This window comes from Scyliorhinus canicula, chromosome 1, assembly GCF_902713615.1.
Source record: "Scyliorhinus canicula chromosome 1, sScyCan1.1, whole genome shotgun sequence".
Taxonomy (NCBI): domain Eukaryota; kingdom Metazoa; phylum Chordata; class Chondrichthyes; order Carcharhiniformes; family Scyliorhinidae; genus Scyliorhinus; species Scyliorhinus canicula.
Window position 1 is genome coordinate 26,282,697 of NC_052146.1, and position 16,862 is coordinate 26,299,558.

Sequence of the window (16,862 nt, forward strand, 5' to 3'; positions counted from 1 at the left end):
GGTCGTGGGCGCAAAACTCATGCAAACACGGGGAGAAATGAAATGAAATGAAAATCGTTTATTGTCACGAGTAGGCTTCAATGAAGTGACTGTGAAAAGCCCCTAGTCGCCACATTCCGGCGCCTGTCTCTGGGGAGGCTGGTACGGGAATCGAACAGTGCTGCTAGCCTGCATGGTCTGCTTTAAAAGCCAGCGATTTAGCCGAGTGAGCTAAACCAGTCTCTAAATGTGCAAACTCCACACGGACAGTGACCCAGAGCTGGGATCGAACCCGGGTCCTCGGCGCCGTGAGACAGCAGTGCTGCACCATCGTGCTGCTCTCCTTCTTACTAATTTTATGATAATGAATGTTAAAATCTAGATTTTTATGTACAGCTGGAACTATTGGTATCCTCAAGATCCTGGATTGTGTTATCAATGGAAAAAGAAAATAAACACAAAAAGGTTGTGTCAAGGTTAAAAAACAGATAAGGTCAGCCCAAGGACTGAACACAGAACTTGCTGCATCCATGAGTCTCCACAGTTCTGATTTTTTTTCCCTCCTCACTGTGTAATTTCCTGGTGGGTTTGAGCCAACCTCCGTATAAAAGGACCAGGAGGAACACCAGACAGCTGAAGATGCATGTGTGATTAGAAGGAACAATAAGTGGGTCATGCCTTTTGCTCAAAGGACAACTGCTGCTCGAATACTGAAATGCATTCAATTTCACTGGAGTTTGAACAAAATCAAAGCTGACTCCATACTGGTAACAGTCCCGAACTATGGAACGGAGTCCAATGCGGCTTCAAATTTATTACACTATATATGCACGGGTTCTCCATGGGAACACAGATTTAAACTTTCTATGCAAACCCCAAGGCACATTCATACATAGGTTCAAACCTGCCTCACTCAAATATTAATTCTTGGCATACAACTGTACTAACTGGAATTTACGCAGATGAGAAGTGCAAAAGCATTTTCAAGTTTGTAATATTTACTGAGATATTCCTCCTGCTCAAAATGAGGGATAGCAATTCTAATAATAATAATCTTTTATTTTCACAAGTATGAAGTTACTGTGAAAAGCCCCTAGTCGCCACATTCCGGAGCCTGGTCGGGTAAGCCGGTACAGGAATTGAACCCACACTGCTGGCCTTGTTCTTCATTACAAACCAGATGTCTATCCCACTGAGCTAACCACAGCTGAGACAGAAAGGTGTCGTCAGAAAGTAATTTTAAGATGGATAAAATAGAGGGAGATTCGATGATCTAATGTAATTTGTGGCAATCCATTAGAATTATTTTAACACAAATCTAGGAATAACTGCAAGCATGTATTTGATAAAATTCAGAAATAGGAGTTGAACAGATGTCCACTGTCAGCATATAGGCCAATAGGTGCATGGATGTACAATGGATCTACTGAAAGATGTATTGGATAATTATTAGCAAGTTAAAGGGCACAACGTAAGAGTAAAAGTATTGCCAACTGGATTTTAATCTCAAGATTTAGAGGATGCCTTAGATTAATTAAATAATTTGTTTGTATGTATTTTGAGAGATTTGATAAATGCCTCAAAACAAACGCCTACATTTACATTGCATGCAACAGTTGAGACTTTATGGGCTGGATTGTCTGTTCTGCGACACCCTGAGATCAGTTTTCCCGATGGGACGGAGTATCGGGAATGGGGGGGTGGATAATTTTTTTTTAAATTAAAAATCGGGATAGACGCTAAGCGCACACCCGACCATGATGCTCTGACCCATTTGCATCCATTTAGCAGGCCCAGCACCATATGCCCCAGCCCTCCTTGATTCTCCGGTCATTGCCCCTGCCCCCACTCCAAAAAAAAAACAGCCGCAGCCTTGATTCATCCATCTCCCTTCATGGATAATGACTCTTAAGTGGTGAAACTCGTACCAGCCTCCCCGGACAGACCGGAATGTGGCGACTAGGGGCTTTTCACAGTAACTTCATTGAAGCCTACTCGTGACAATAAGCGATTTTCATTTCATTTCAAGTGGTGAAACTCCACTGTTTAAAAACATTGACCACATCAAAGATCGATCCATGCATTGCAATCACACACTGATACAGCACAGAGAGCGTGAGCAGCCACAGGACTTCGCTATCGGGCCGCCACTCACAATGGCAGCCCAATAATGGGACTCCCTCGAATTCTTCTTCATGGCAAGCGATAGGTATTGCATCCGATTTGTGCTCCCAGCGGAATCGTAAATCTGATAAAATTCTCCTCTGGCAGGGGAACACAAGACTCCTAAATGGAGAATTCACGCCCATAAACTTTACAATTAAAAAAACCCTTTCATACCAGGATATTTCAAATCACTTTGTGTAGTCACTACTGCAATTCATGCATCAGTTTCCACACCCAGCAAGGTCACAAATTAAGGGCGGGATTTAATGGAAAAAGTTCCAAGTATCATTTTGGGCATTGACTCTCTGAAAGAGCACCCCACCAAGGTCCTCACCCCCACCCCATCCTGTAACCCAGTGACCCCACCTAACATTTTGGACACTGAGGGGCAATTTAACATGGCCAATCCACCTGACCTGCACATCTTTGGACTGTGGGAGGAAACCGGAGCACCTGGAGGAAACCCATGTAGACGGGAGAAAATACAAACTCCACACAGTCACCCAAAGCCGGAATTGAACCTGGATCCCTGACGCTGTGGGACAGCAGTGCTAACCACTGTGCCATCGGAGCAGCAACTTGGAGCAGACAAGATGTTAATTGAGTATCACAGATGCTCAGATGACGCTTGAGAATACAACACCCCCATGGCATTACTGGAAACGCAAGGCTAGATTACATGTTCACGTTTCCACAGTGGAATGTGTACTTTTGACTTAGATAAGCATGTTACCACTGAGCTGCGGCTCAGTTGTTTTATATCCTTTCACATCAGTTGGCAGCCTTTACTGTAAAGCCTTCTAATGTTTAGGCTTGTGCATATGCAACCAAAGTAAATTCAAAAATAATTAAATGAAAGGGGAGTCCATTTAATTTCAGCATTCAAGTTTTAGATTACCTTTGTAGTTCCCAGTGGCGGTGGAGGTCCCAATATTTCTCTCCAAGACTGAGTTAATTCCAAGTCTTGAGATATTTCCTGACTCTCTTCATTCATACCACGCCTTCTCTTTGTGCTGATCGGGATAATTGGTTGTACTCTACATTTGGAGACTCCAAAATCTTCCAGATCACCAATATCTGATTGTTGGTCGGGATGCTGATTGGATGTCACCTGAAACATACAAAATTTTAAAATGGTTTCAACTCCACCATGTTCTCAACCCAGAGAAATACCAACCAGTCCCTTGAATCTAGAATAAACAATTCCAGCTCAAGACTTCTAATTTCTTAATGTGCAATTTGAAAAAAAATGTTGAAATGATTTTAAGCCGAAGAATCTTAAGTGAACTGTGTTGAAGTTACATAATAGAGCTACCATCATTGACACATGAAGAGGATAGTAATTGGAAAAGAGATCATATTTACATTTGCAGAATACCAGCTAAATTCTCTTCATTATTAACTCAACATTATTTGGAGAATACATACCTGCCTGACTCCAGTGTTAGTGAAGAGCTCATTAATTTTCTTTTGTTTGTAAACATCGTTCTTTTCTAACAGTTTCTTGTGAAGCCAGTCAGGATGTCGGACCCGTGGGACTGGATTCTTCACCTGGAAGGGAATGAGACCCATTTATTGCAAATTGGACTAAGATAAGGGGCGGGCTTCTCCGTCCCACCGCACCAGATTTCTGGTGCAGCATGCCATTGGTATTCTCCGTTTCGCCGGATGGTCAATGGGATTTCCCATTGTGGGGCAGCCCCGTGCCGTCAGGAAACCCCTGGGCTGCCGGCAAAACGGAGAACCCCGACGGCGGAGAATTCAGCCCAGGATCTAAAAAAAGATATGCTCCCCAGAGTTTACTTTCCCACCTAGCTTAGTATCATCAGTAAATATTGATACATTATTCTCTATCCCTTCATCGAAGTCATTAATATGGATTGTACATAGTTATGGCCCCAGCATGGATTCTTGCAGTCCTCAATTATTCATTGCCTGCTAACTTGAAAAAGGCTGTGTGTGTGTTCAGTAACTTCTTTCTATCAGTTATCCAAACCTCTATCCATGCTAAAATATTACCCCAATCTCCATGAGCTCTTATTATGCCCATTAACCTTTTGTGTGGTGCCTTATCAAATGCCTTTTGGAAATCAAAGTATATCACAAATACTGGTTCCCCTTTATCTACCTTACCAGTTACATCCTCACAAAGCTCTAAGCTCCAGTAGTAAAAATAACCCTTCCTCTAATAGAATTCCACATTTCTCTTGGACAATTAAACAACATGGAATGTGACCTTGTGAGATACTATACTGTTGTTTTTGTTTCCAACAGCAGGTATTAATGTTGAGGGATGGAACAATTTCTACTTTGGTCACTTAGTGCTAGCATCAAGCACTTCTCATTTGTGCACAGCGCATCTATATGCAGAGTTCACGGAGCTTGACCAACATGCATCAGACTAGACTTGCATCATTTATTACTTGAATTTGACACTTTTGTGAGTCAGCCATCTGGTGGTCAGAGTAACTATGTCAATGCATCAAAATAAGGGAAATATGCACTGAACGAACAGTCTACCCTCATTTTGTGTTGAGACTGCTCAAACATCTCAAGTTGATCTTTTATAAAGGACAGAAACAGGAGACTTTTAATCCATTTATTTCAACTGGGGTAGAATACAAGTCTCAAAAGGTGAAAGGCCCATATCTAACTTATGATTGCAATATCCCGTACTTGTCTAAATATTGTTCATCAGTTGTCTAAGGTTTAGCCTCCTCGGAATGTCAATTCACTGTAGCTTACAATAACATAGAAGTAGTGACTTTATAATTCATAATTCTAATAAAAGCTAGTGACGGTCTACATTTTAATGGTAAAATTGCTTTACTGTTAACAGCAATGTTAAATAAGCACTCAGCTGTTAAAGAACATGCCCACCTTGCTGTCATCATTAGTGCAATCTATCATAAGCTTTAAATATATTACATTCTAATTTATATAAATGCAGATTTTTAAATAATTGTAAAATAAAACAGCAGAATGAGAAGTATTAACCTGCTGAAGGGCTGCAGGAATGGTGATAATCTTCTGGATGGCGCTGCCAAGTCGCTCAATGTAATAATCCCAATCCAAAATCTAGAAGGAACAGATGTGTATTGTAATATAGGCGAACTCTATGGACAAGTTGGAGTGTGAGAATAATTCTATTGACTTATATTCTTTCTCTCCCTTTGTAGAGCTTCTTATTCTGTTTTGTTTGCCATGGCAGTGTTATCATAAACAATTCTAATTTCCCATCCTTTCACCGTCTTTCTTTATTGTTTGTACTTCCAAGTATCCATCGCCCTTTTGAACATTTCAATTGGTTTTCTATAGCTTTCCGGGACAATGCTTTCAGATTTTCATCCCCTTGGTTTGAGCAAACCCTCTACATTCTAGTTTTATTGTATCTTATTGTTCTAGATTATACTGATAGAGCTTGTCCTTTAACTGACTCACCTTCAGTTGATTTGATCACTTCCTCATCACAGGAAAATCCCTTCACCTCAGATACTTTTCTGACAAACTGTCACTGGATATCCACTTTGGTCCTTACATATTAGAGTGGCCACAGTACTTCAATACTCTGGATAACTGTACCAATACATTCCTTGCTTTTATATTCAATTTTTTGTGTCAAACTCAGTAATACTTGTCATTTTGGTGGCTGCACGTTAGTTTTTAATGGCATGTATGCATTGGGATCCCAAAGGTGTTTCCTCATTTAGACTGGATTCCGATCAGCCATTCTTAAGCATGCTGAATCACCTCACACTTTGAAACATTTAACTATATCTGCCATCATTCCTCCCAATTATTTAACCTATGTCATTTTCAATTTTATTCTCTTCATGACAACTCGCCACATTTCCCAGATTGATATCTATCATGTGCAAATTTGGATAAGCCAGAACTTTAGATAATGAATTCAGCATGCTTAACGTTAACGTTGGCTAATAATTACTTGCCAGTTACCCAAGATTTAGAATAAGAAGTCAGAAGTTGAAAGCTTGAAGCAAATACCAAAAATGAATGTGATAAGGAAGAAAGTTTTCTCAAGTGAAACTTACTAATCGAATGTCCAGGTCCTGTAAGGAAGGACTCTTCAACCACTTCCTTAGATAGTGCTTTTTAACACTTGGTTCTGCCTGGAAAATGGCCAGTGGAATTGCTCTGCAAGAGAGTAAGTGTTGCACTCATATTGTGTCTTTCACATTCTCAAAATGTCCCAATTATTTTACAACCAACGGAATAGGTTTGCTGATCTGATGATAAGTGAATGAATATTTTTGGTTTGATTTTAATTGAAGAATATAGGAGCAGAAGGCCATTCAGCCCATTGAGCCTGATAAGCTATTCAATACAATCAGGGCTGATCATCCACATCAATTCCTTTCCCCTCACACTATCTCAATGTTCCTTCACATCATTCTCTGCTTTCAACATGCTCAATGACTCAGCTTCCACAGTCCTCTGGGTTGCAGAATTCCAAAGATCTACAACCCTCCAAACAAAAATATTTATTCTCATATGGGTCCCAAGTGGTTTTCCACCTTATTTGAAAATTGTGACTACTGGTTAAATACTCCCCAACCAGCATCTACCCTGTCTATCGCTTTAAGTATCAACAAAATCAACTCTTGTCCATCAAAACTGTAGAGAATACAGGCCCAGCTCACGCAATGTATTTTCACAGGATAGTCTCATCATCCTGGGAACAAGTCTCCTGAACCATTTTTGCACTCCCTCTGTAACAATATTATCTGTCCCAAGGTAAGGGGGCGAAAACTGCACACAGTATTCCAGGTGCAATGTAACCAAGGTTCCAAACAGTTGAAGCAGGACTTTGCTACTCCTGTACTCAAATTCTCTTGCGGTAAAGGCTAATGTGCCATTAACCATCCTAATTTCTTGCTGCACCTAGCTTTTAGGGACTTCAATAAGGACACCCAGGTCCCTTTGTACATCTACACTTTCTAGTCACTTACCACTGAAGGAATACTGCGCACATCTGTTCCTCCTACCAAAGTGGGTAACCTCACATTTTTCCACATTATATTCCATCTACCATGGTCTTGTTCACTCACTCAGTCTGTTCAAATCCCCTTGAAGCCACTCTTGCTCACAACACATTTCCACCTAGCTTCGTAGCATCTTCGAACTTGGAAACTTTACATTTGGGACTCAAAGTACTGGCCGTAGTGGTACTGCACGAGTCACAGCCTGCCAAAGTGAGAATGACCCGTTTATTCCTACTGTTCTCTTGCAGTCAACCAATCCTTAATCCATGCTGGTATTCTATTTCCTATCTGATGAGCTTTAATTTTCTAACCGACCTCGTGAAAATCCAAGTACGGTACGGCCCCCAACTCCTCTTTGTGAATTCTCCAAACAAGTTTGTCAAAAATGATTTTTCATTCATAAAGCTATCTTGGCTATATCCAATAAGATTGTCATTCAAGTGTCCATTTATCACATCCTCTTTGTATGTTCCAGCACTCTCCAAAGCGGCATAACAGTTGCCGGAGGCCCACCTCCCAATGCTCCGCCCTCAACCAGCCACGTTCGCGACAGCGTCGGTTGACTGTGCTTTTTCTTTCCCGGGAACTCGGCGTGACAGTTGCGGACTCAGTCCAGCGCCGCCAGTCGGGGGAGCTGATCCGCGGGCGAAGGGGACTTTGCTAGGGGCTGGGGACACGTGGTCCGAAGCTCGCAAGCCGGCCAAAAGGGGGGTGCATAATTTTGCTGGCCGGGACTGCGCACGGCCGGCACCATGTTGCACGGCATGGCCACTGCAGGCTGCCGGATGTACGACTAACATGTCCGTAATTTCTTGTTTTCTCTCTGCCTCCCTTCTTAAATAGTGGGGTGACATTTGCCATCTTCAGGAAGGATTGGTGGCCAAGTCACATTGGGCTGGATTCTCCATCTGGGAGACTAAGGGGAAGATTCTGCGGTTGCCGACGCCGGAATAGTGTTCAGCGATCGACCGTGAATTCCCATTTCCGCCGAAATCGGGAGCGCCGCCACTTTCGCAATGCTTCGCACTCTCCAAAGTGGCATAACCGTTGCCGGAGGCCCACCTCCCAATGCTCCGCCCTCAACCAGCCAAGTTCGCGACAGCGTCGGTCGACTGTGCTTTTTCTTTCCCGGGAACTCGGCGTGGCAGCTGCGGACTCAGTCCAGCGCCACCAGTCGGGGGAGCTGATCCGCTTGCAAAGGTGACTTTGCTAGGGGCTGGGGACACGTGGTCCGAAGCTCGCGAGCCAGCCAAAAGGGGGGTGCATAATTTTGCAGGCCGGGACTGCGCACGGCATGGCCACTGCAGGCTGCCAGACTAGGCAATTCTACAGCCGTATCGACAGCTGGAGCTGGGTGCTCTACGCTGTCTTCCTGTAAGCCCCCCACCAAACGGAGAAACGGTGACAGTTTAGCACAGAACATTTTGGTCGCAAAACGCCACCGTTCCCTGGCTGGCATCAGGACATAAAGCATGAAAATGAGAGAATCCAGCCCCAAGTGCTGACACCAGTGGGACATGTGTTGTCTTTCACGACTGGAAAAATCGGTGTGAAACCCTCACCGATTCCAGTACCAGTGTGGGGCTAGCACCGGGCGCCAACTGAAACTCCTGCCGCCCGCGCCGAAAACGGCCGGAGGATGGCCAGGTCCTGGGCCACGCATGTGCACGGCTGACGACCTGCACCAGTCACGGCATACAACATGGCGCAGGCCGTGCGCGGACCCATCCCGCCAACCGCGATCCGACAGCCCATCCCCTGACCACCCCCCACCAGCCCTAGCAGAAGCCCCGGCCAGCGGCATAGGTCCCGCAGCTGGTACACTGGGTTCCTGGACTGTCGAGACCACACATGTCCCGTGCCATCGGGAACTCGGCCCATCGGCGGCGGAGCATCGCGGGTGGGCTAGCCAATGACGCGCCAACACCATTGAAACGGCGCACGTCATAATGGCGGCAGTTTGCAGGGAGTGGAACAAGATGGACCGGCGTCAAACAGCGCAGGCCCTTATTTTGCCGTGGGGATCCATTCTCTGCCCGATCATCGACCACAATTTCAGCATTGGGCTACGGAGAATCCTGCCCATGTTCTTCTTTAAAGCGCCAGTTGATATTTTCTGCCCGGACAAGCCCTCATTTAATATATACTATGTGAAAGATGATATGTCTGAAAATGCAGCATTGATGTGTTGTCAGTCCGGATTATGTGCTCAAGTGTACATTTCAAATCTATCATCTTCTGATCTAGGGAGGAGAATTCTACTCGCTGAGTCAAGCTGAAGCTTGAAGACAGGAGCAAACAAACACAAACAATCCAAACTTAGAATTAGTTTCCTCTGGCAGAAACTCAAAATTATTTCTAACTGGGGACAAATTCGTTTTGGGCGGCGCGGTAGCACAGTGGTTAGCACTGTTGCTTCACAGCACCAGGGACACAGGTTTGATTCGTGCCTTGGGTCACTGTCTGAGCGGAGTCTGACCGTTCTCGTGTCTGCGTAGGTTTCCTCCGGGTGCTCCGGTTTCCTCCCACAAGACCTGAAAGATGTCCTCGTTAGGTGAATTGGACATTCTGAATTCTCCCTCGGTGTACCCGAACAGGCACCATAGTATGGTGAATAGGGGATTTTAACAATAACTTAATTGCAGTGTTAATATAAGCATACTTGTGATACTAATAAAGATTATTTTAATAATTACGTAAAACTCCAATTTTCTCTCTATTGATGATCGCAGATATTCACTCACATTTGAGCATATTATACGTCCCACTTTAATATTGGTTTATTCTACTATACAAATAATTATTGCAAGAAAGCCAAGGAACCAATTTAGGAAGGGACATTCCTATGTTTGGCTTCTCTTACCTTTCAGTGACTGGGGATCCCTCTGGTTTCTTGGAAATGACAAAACGGCAACTGAGCCCTGCGTCCTTCACCATTTGATCCCCAAGAAATTCGGCGAGCCTTTTGGCCGTGCTTATGGAGGTAGACTTTTGTTCTCCATAATCCTCTAATTTACGGGACATCGATCGATTCTCAGAGATCAATTCAAACAGCTCCAAATCAGGCATGTTAGCTGCCTATAAATTGAAACAAAGTGGTCAAATTACCCATAAGGAACTACTTTCTCACATGAAGCACGTCTATCAACATTTACACTTCCATTTGGAAAATAAATTTGTATAAATGGTCCGCTCTGCTCAGGTACTGAACCCCCATTTCAAAACAGGAGGCATGACTACAAAGATAAGGGAAAAAAAACAGATTCTGGTGTTCTTGCAAATTTGTGAAATCAGTGGTGATTCAAACTTGGACAAAATTATGGTTATGTAAAATTCACCAACCATTCCCGCCGACAGAATAGCAAATGCCATAAAACAATGCCTATGATAAGCTGAAACTCCACACTGGCAATCTTGATAAAACTTGTCTAAGCTTGCCAGATGACTGTGTCGATCAGTTTTTTTCAGTTGTTTGGTAGCACAGAACTTTATTGTTGAATAAAAGAAACATTCTATCAAAATTTTTCATCTTTCACTCATCACGATAAACGACAGCTCAGAAGATAAACAAACAGTAAAGGGAACAATAATTGGTACTGCATGAGGAGAATGATTGGTTGGCAAGTGGACTGTCAGAGGCGTCATCATGGAGCATGCAGCAGAGAACTGTTGCTTGCCAAACTTTTATTCAAATCCAAACCAGGCTGGTCGACTATGATTGGTCATGGCATTGCCATGGGAAATGAACCAGGGAGTGGCTGCACCCCCCCCCCCCCCCCCCAAGCTTTTGTTTAGTTGGAAAAGGCATAATGCATGGCTTTGTTCCTTTTATCTACAAAGGACAGGGCCCCGTGCGTGAATGTATGTGGCTCATAGAATGCACAAGTGAGTCACACTAAGAGGGTCAATTGATAATCTGATAAAGTTTGCACTTCCAGGCAATTGCCTTTAAAACTTTACCTGGGAACATCGCAGATTTCCCAGCACACCTTATGGGTAGACCCCCCCCCCCCGCAAACAGAACTAAGACTTCTAGTGACTTTAGATTGCACGCGGTCACCTCCTCTTAATGCTATGTTTTGGTGATATCAGCCAAAGACACGGAGTTAATTGTACACATGGATGCTGCGACACGCGGCTTGATCTTTCCACTTCTCCCCTTCATCTGAGACTTAGAAGCCAGACTGCTTATCAGACATCCAGACTTGCATAATCCATTATTTTGTCAGGCTAAATTTTAGGATAACAGAAACTATATGATGTGTCATTAATGTCACACCCTCATCATTTATTTAATCTCCTATCATTGGCCTTAGCCTTAACCAAATTGCTCTCAACCTCAGCATTGTATTTAAGCCTGTGCCTGATTTTCAACCTCATACCCTGGCCATCACAAAGTCCGTCTACTTCCACCTGCATAAAACTGCTTGCTTCCGCCTCAGTCTTACCCATGCCTTTGTCACCTTCATACTATCCCAATCCGCTCCAGTCAAACCTCCCATCTCCACTATACATCAACCTCAGCTCATCCAAGTTAGTGCTGCCTCGTCATATCACACAGAGTTTAACTTGCTCATTTGCGACCTCCATTAACTTCCAGGCCATCAATACCGACAATTTAACATTTTCATGCTCCTTCTGTAACCTTCCCAGAAATATATACTCCTCTGCCTCTTAATCTCTTTCTCCTCCTTCAAGACCCTTTTAAACATCACCTCTTCGACCTAACTTTTAATTACCCCCCTCCCCCCTAAATATCTTGCTGACTCAGTAGCTAATTCCATCTCATTATGTTTCCATGAAACATGATGGAATATTTTTTGTTGTAAGGGGCTATATAATTGCAAGTTGCTGTTGGAATTTACCCTTTACTGCAAATTCCCAATAGCAGAAAAACATACATGCTTTAAAGTCGTGAGCCTTTTTAAGTTTCTATGCCAAAATCTGCATATCACAAACAAAAATGATGTGTATTCATTCCGTCACAGTCTGTGCAAATAATAAAAGGAAAACAATTGCAGATGGGGTAGAGGGGGTCAAGCCAAAACAAGATACAATGGGCGTGGTTGTCCGCACCCCACGCCGGGGGGGGGGGGGGGGGGGGGGAGAGAATCGCGGGAGGGCCGGGCGAATCACGACATGCCGCCCTGGCACCCCGCGTGATTCTCCCAACTCCCCCCAAAATGGCGTGTCGCGTTTTGCGACAGGCCGCTCGGAGAATTGCCGCTCGCCGTTTCTCACGGCGACCGGTGATTCTCCAGCCCGGATGGGCTGAGCGGCCTGCCGAACCCGACCGGTTCACGCCGGCGCCAACCACACCTGGTCGCTGCCGGCGTGAACAGTGTGCAACCGGTAAGTGTGGGGCCTGTGGGGGGCGGAGGGAGGATCGAGCACCACGGGCGTGCTCATGAGATATCTGGCCCGCGATCGGTGCCCACCGATCGTCGGGCCGGCGTCTCTAAAAGACGCACCCTTTACCCTCCGCCGCCCCGCAAGATCAAGCCGCCATGTCTTGCGGGGCAGCGGAGGGGAAGACGGCAACCACGCATGCGCGGATTGGCGCTGGCCAACCTGCGCATGCGCGGCTGACGTCACTTCGACGCCGCCGGCCGCATAATTCCCGGCGCGCTGCTTTGACGCAAGCGTCAAGGCCGGGCGCTCGGGATTCACACGCCGCCGCTCCTAGCCCCCCCCCCCCCCCCCCCCCCCCCCCCCCCAGGGGTGGTGGAGAATAGGGGGCGAGGAGCGTCGACTGTTTGTCTCTCTTTGGGAGAATTGTGCCCAATATCTGTTCATTATGTGTGGTACCACTAAGGAGGTCAAAGAAACTCACTAGGTGAATAATGCATTATTCAACCAGCCATTAGTGGCTGTTAGCAAGATCCTGGACCCATTAATAGCAGTTTAACGTAATACATGATCGACTCAGAAGTCAAATAAAGGTATTTTACTCATTTGAGCTGTTCAGACTCCAGAGTGGCTGTTTTTCTCCACAATAATAAAAATACATATGTGCAGGCTGGTGCTCACCTTAAGAATGAGCGACATGTCAACAATACAACAACTACTTCAGGGGTCAACTGAAAATAAATTCATGAACACTATTTATAGCAGTATTTTGTAAAGGGAAAATGTTTTGCTGTTATTTCTAAAGAGACCATAAATACATTCAAAGGTAGAATTTCACAGCCCTGTCATGGCAGGGGCAAGCCGGAAAATGGAGAGAGGCGTTCAGAAGTCCATTGACCAAAGAGAAAACGCTGGAACATCTCAGTGGTCTGGCAGCATCTGTAGGGAGAGAAAAGAGCTAAGGGGCAGCATGGTAGCATAAGTGGATAGCACTGTGGTTTCATAGCACCAGGGTCCCAGGTTCGATTCCCAGCTGAGTCACTGGCTGTGCAGAGTCTGCACCCTCTCCCCGTGTCTGCTTGGGTTTCCTCCGGGTGCTCCGGTTTTCTCCCACAGTCCAAAGACGTGCAGGTTAGGTGGATTGGCCATGATAAATTGCCCTTAGTGTCCAAAAAGGTCAGGAGGGGTTATTGGTTTACGAGGATAGGGTGGAAGTGATAGCTTCGAGGGGCTTTTCACAGTAACTTCATTGGAGCCTACTTGTGACCATAAGCAATTAGTATTATCATTAAGTGGGTCCATGCAGACTCGATGGGCTGAATGACCTCCCCCTGCACTGTATGTTCTATGTTTCGAATCCAGATGACCCTTTGTCAAAGCTGAGCTTTGACAAATCGTCATCTGAACTTGAGACGTTAGCTCTATTCTCTCCCTACAGTTGCTGCCGGACCTGCTGAGATTTTCCAGCATTTTCTCTTTGGTTTCAGATTCCAGTATCCACAGTAATTTGCTTTTATACAAAAGTCCATTGAATTAGGCAGGATCAGAAGATACCACTAGTGGGAGGGCAGTAAAATTCTGTGCCTGGTTTACTATTTCACCAGAGATACCAAAATGGAGACATTTTTGACTCATTTATTTATAATATTGCTTCACAGAGCAATTAAAGAAAATTAACCTGTTTCCACAACCTATGTTTTTCTACTTGAGGTTTCCTCTTCACCGGACACTCCCATAAATGGATCTCCTTTCCTGATCTGGACTGCACCTTTGTCCAACATCTAGTTCAGGGGTTCTCAAACTGCGGTCCACGGAGTTTCTCAAGAGGTCTGTGGCAGGACAGGCACGTGTGTGGGGAGACATTTGTGTGCATGAGCGAGTGAGACCCGTGCCTCTGAGGGAGAGGCCTGTGTGTGTGTGTGTGTGTGTGTGTGTTTGCTTGTTTGCTTGTTTGTTTGTTTGTTTGTGCGGGGGTAGAAGAAGAGTGCCCATGTCCGATAGAAGTATCAGTTTCCAGCATCACTCCTTCCATTAAAAATGGCAGATGGAAAAACCTTTTTTAAAATTAGGATTATTTTTTAGATTACGCACTCCTAAATTGAGTACTACTTTCAGGGTTAATGTTAAGGGGCCATTGGAAGATGGCTTAGCCAGGGGTTAATGTGAGGGGCCCATACAGCTGGTGAATGCATTTGTGACTGTCCATCTCTTCCTAATATCTGCATAGATATAGCTGAAAAATACTTGGTTACATTTGATTTTGGTATTCACACTTATTTCCCAGCCAAAAACAAAGGGTGTTGCCATTATAAGAATGCTTGGGGTTCCCAGATGTATTTGGGAGGTCAAAAGGAGTTCCGCGTCTCGAAAAGTTTGGGGAATGCTTTTAAGAACATAAGAACTAGGAGCAGGAGTATGCCATCTGGCCCCTCGAGCCTGCTCCGCCATTCAATTAGATCATGGCTGATCTTTTGTGGACTCAGCTCCCCTTTCCAGGCCCGAACACCATAACCCTTAATCCCTTTATTCTTCAAAAAACTATCTATCTTTACCTTAAAAACATGTAATGAAGGATCCTCAACTGCTTCACTGGGCAAGGAATTCCATAGATTCACAACCCTTTGGGTGAAGAAGTTCCTCCTAAACTCAGTCCTAAATCTACTTCCCCTTATTTTGAGGCTATGTCCCCTAGTTCTGCTGTCACCCGCCAGTGGAAACAACCTGCCCGCGTCTATCCTATTTATTCCCTTCATAATTTTAAATGTTTCTATAAGATCCCCCCTCATCCTTCTAAATTCCAACGAGTACAGTCCCAGTCTACTCAACCTCTCCTCATAATCCAACCCCTTCAGCTCTGGGATTAACGTAGTGAATCTCCTCTGCACACCCTCCAGCGCCAGTACGTCCTTTCTCAAGTAAGAAGACCAAAACTGAACACAATACTCCAGGTGTGGCCTCACTAACACCTTATACAATTGCAACATAACCTCCCTAGTCTTATATGCTTTTTCCTCCAATTTGATACTCTCCCTTATTTCCTTCAATATCCACGGTCGATTTTCCCTCTTTCTTCCGTCCTTCCTTTTTGTTGGTATAAACCTTTGCTGAGCACTGTGAAAAATCGCTTGGAAGGTTCTCCACTGTTCCTCAACTGTTCCACCATAAAGTCTTAGCTCCCAGTCTACCTTAGCTAGTTCTTCTCATCCCCTTGTAATCTCCTTTGTTTAAACACAAAACACTAGTATTTGATTTTACTTTCTCACCCTCCATCTGTATTTTAAATTCCACCATATTGTGATCGCTCCTTCCGAGAGGATCCCTAACTATGAGATCATGAATCAATCCTGTCTCATTACACAGGACAAGATCTAGGACCGCTTGTTCCCTCGTAGGTTCCATTACATACTGTTCTAGGAAACTATCGCGGATACATTCTATAAACTCCTCCTCAAGGTTGCCTTGACCGACCTGGTTAAACCAATCGACATGTAGATTAAAATCCCCCATGATAACTGCTGTACCATTTCTACATGCATCAGTTATTTCTTTGTTTATTGCCTGCCCCACCATATCATTACTATTTGGTGGCCGATAGACTACTCCTATCAGTGACTTTTTCGCCTTACTATTCCTGATTTCCACCCAAATGGATTCAACCTTGTCCTCCATAGCACCGATGTCATCCCTTACTATTGCCCGGATGTCATCCTTAAATAACAGAGCAACACCACCTCCCTTACCATCCACTCTGTCCTTCCGAATAGTTTGATACCCTCGGATATTTAACTCCCAGTCGTGACCATCCTTTAACCATGTTTCAGTAATGGCCACTAAATCATAGTCGTTTACGATGATTTGTGCCATCAACTCATTTACTTTATTCCGAATACTACGAGCATTCAGGTAAAGTACACTAATGTTGGTTTTTTTACCTCTGTTTTGAATCTTAACATCTCCAGTTTTATTCCTTTTGTTATTACTGGACCTATTCACTGAGCTCCCCTCAGTCACTGTACCTTGTACTGTCGCCCTTTTAGATTTTTGACTATGTCTTCTCTGCCTTGCACTTTTCCCCTTACTTCCTTTTGCTTCTGTCCCTGTTTTACTACCTTCCAACTTCCTGCATCGGTTCCCATCCCCCTGCCACATTAGTTTAAACCCTCCCCAACAGCTCTAGCAAACACTCCCCCTAGGACATCGGTTCCAGTCCTGCCCAGGTGCAGACCGTCCGGTTTGTACTGGTCCCACCTCCCCCAGAACCGGTCCCAATGCCCCAGGAATTTGAATCCCTCCCTCTTGCACAATCTCTCGAGCCACGCATTCATCTATCCTGACATTCCTACTCTGACTAGCTCGTGGCACTGG

At 44.6% G+C, this 16,862-nt stretch overlaps 1 protein-coding gene across 2 annotated transcripts in view; it reads right to left on the reverse strand.

Moving 5' to 3' along the window:
* The window catches only part of pole (polymerase (DNA directed), epsilon), a 157,441-nt gene that overhangs the window by 77,391 nt on the left and 63,188 nt on the right, over positions 1-16,862 (reverse strand). For both annotated transcript variants that reach the window (XM_038776503.1, XM_038776577.1), the window contains 5 exons: positions 10,012-10,226; positions 6,198-6,300; positions 5,143-5,223; positions 3,574-3,696; positions 3,044-3,256 (listed from right to left, as the gene is read on the reverse strand). In XM_038776503.1, the coding sequence (XP_038632431.1) occupies positions 3,044-3,256; positions 3,574-3,696; positions 5,143-5,223; positions 6,198-6,300; positions 10,012-10,226 (735 nt within the window). The remainder of the gene's footprint in view (positions 1-3,043; positions 3,257-3,573; positions 3,697-5,142; positions 5,224-6,197; positions 6,301-10,011; positions 10,227-16,862) is intronic.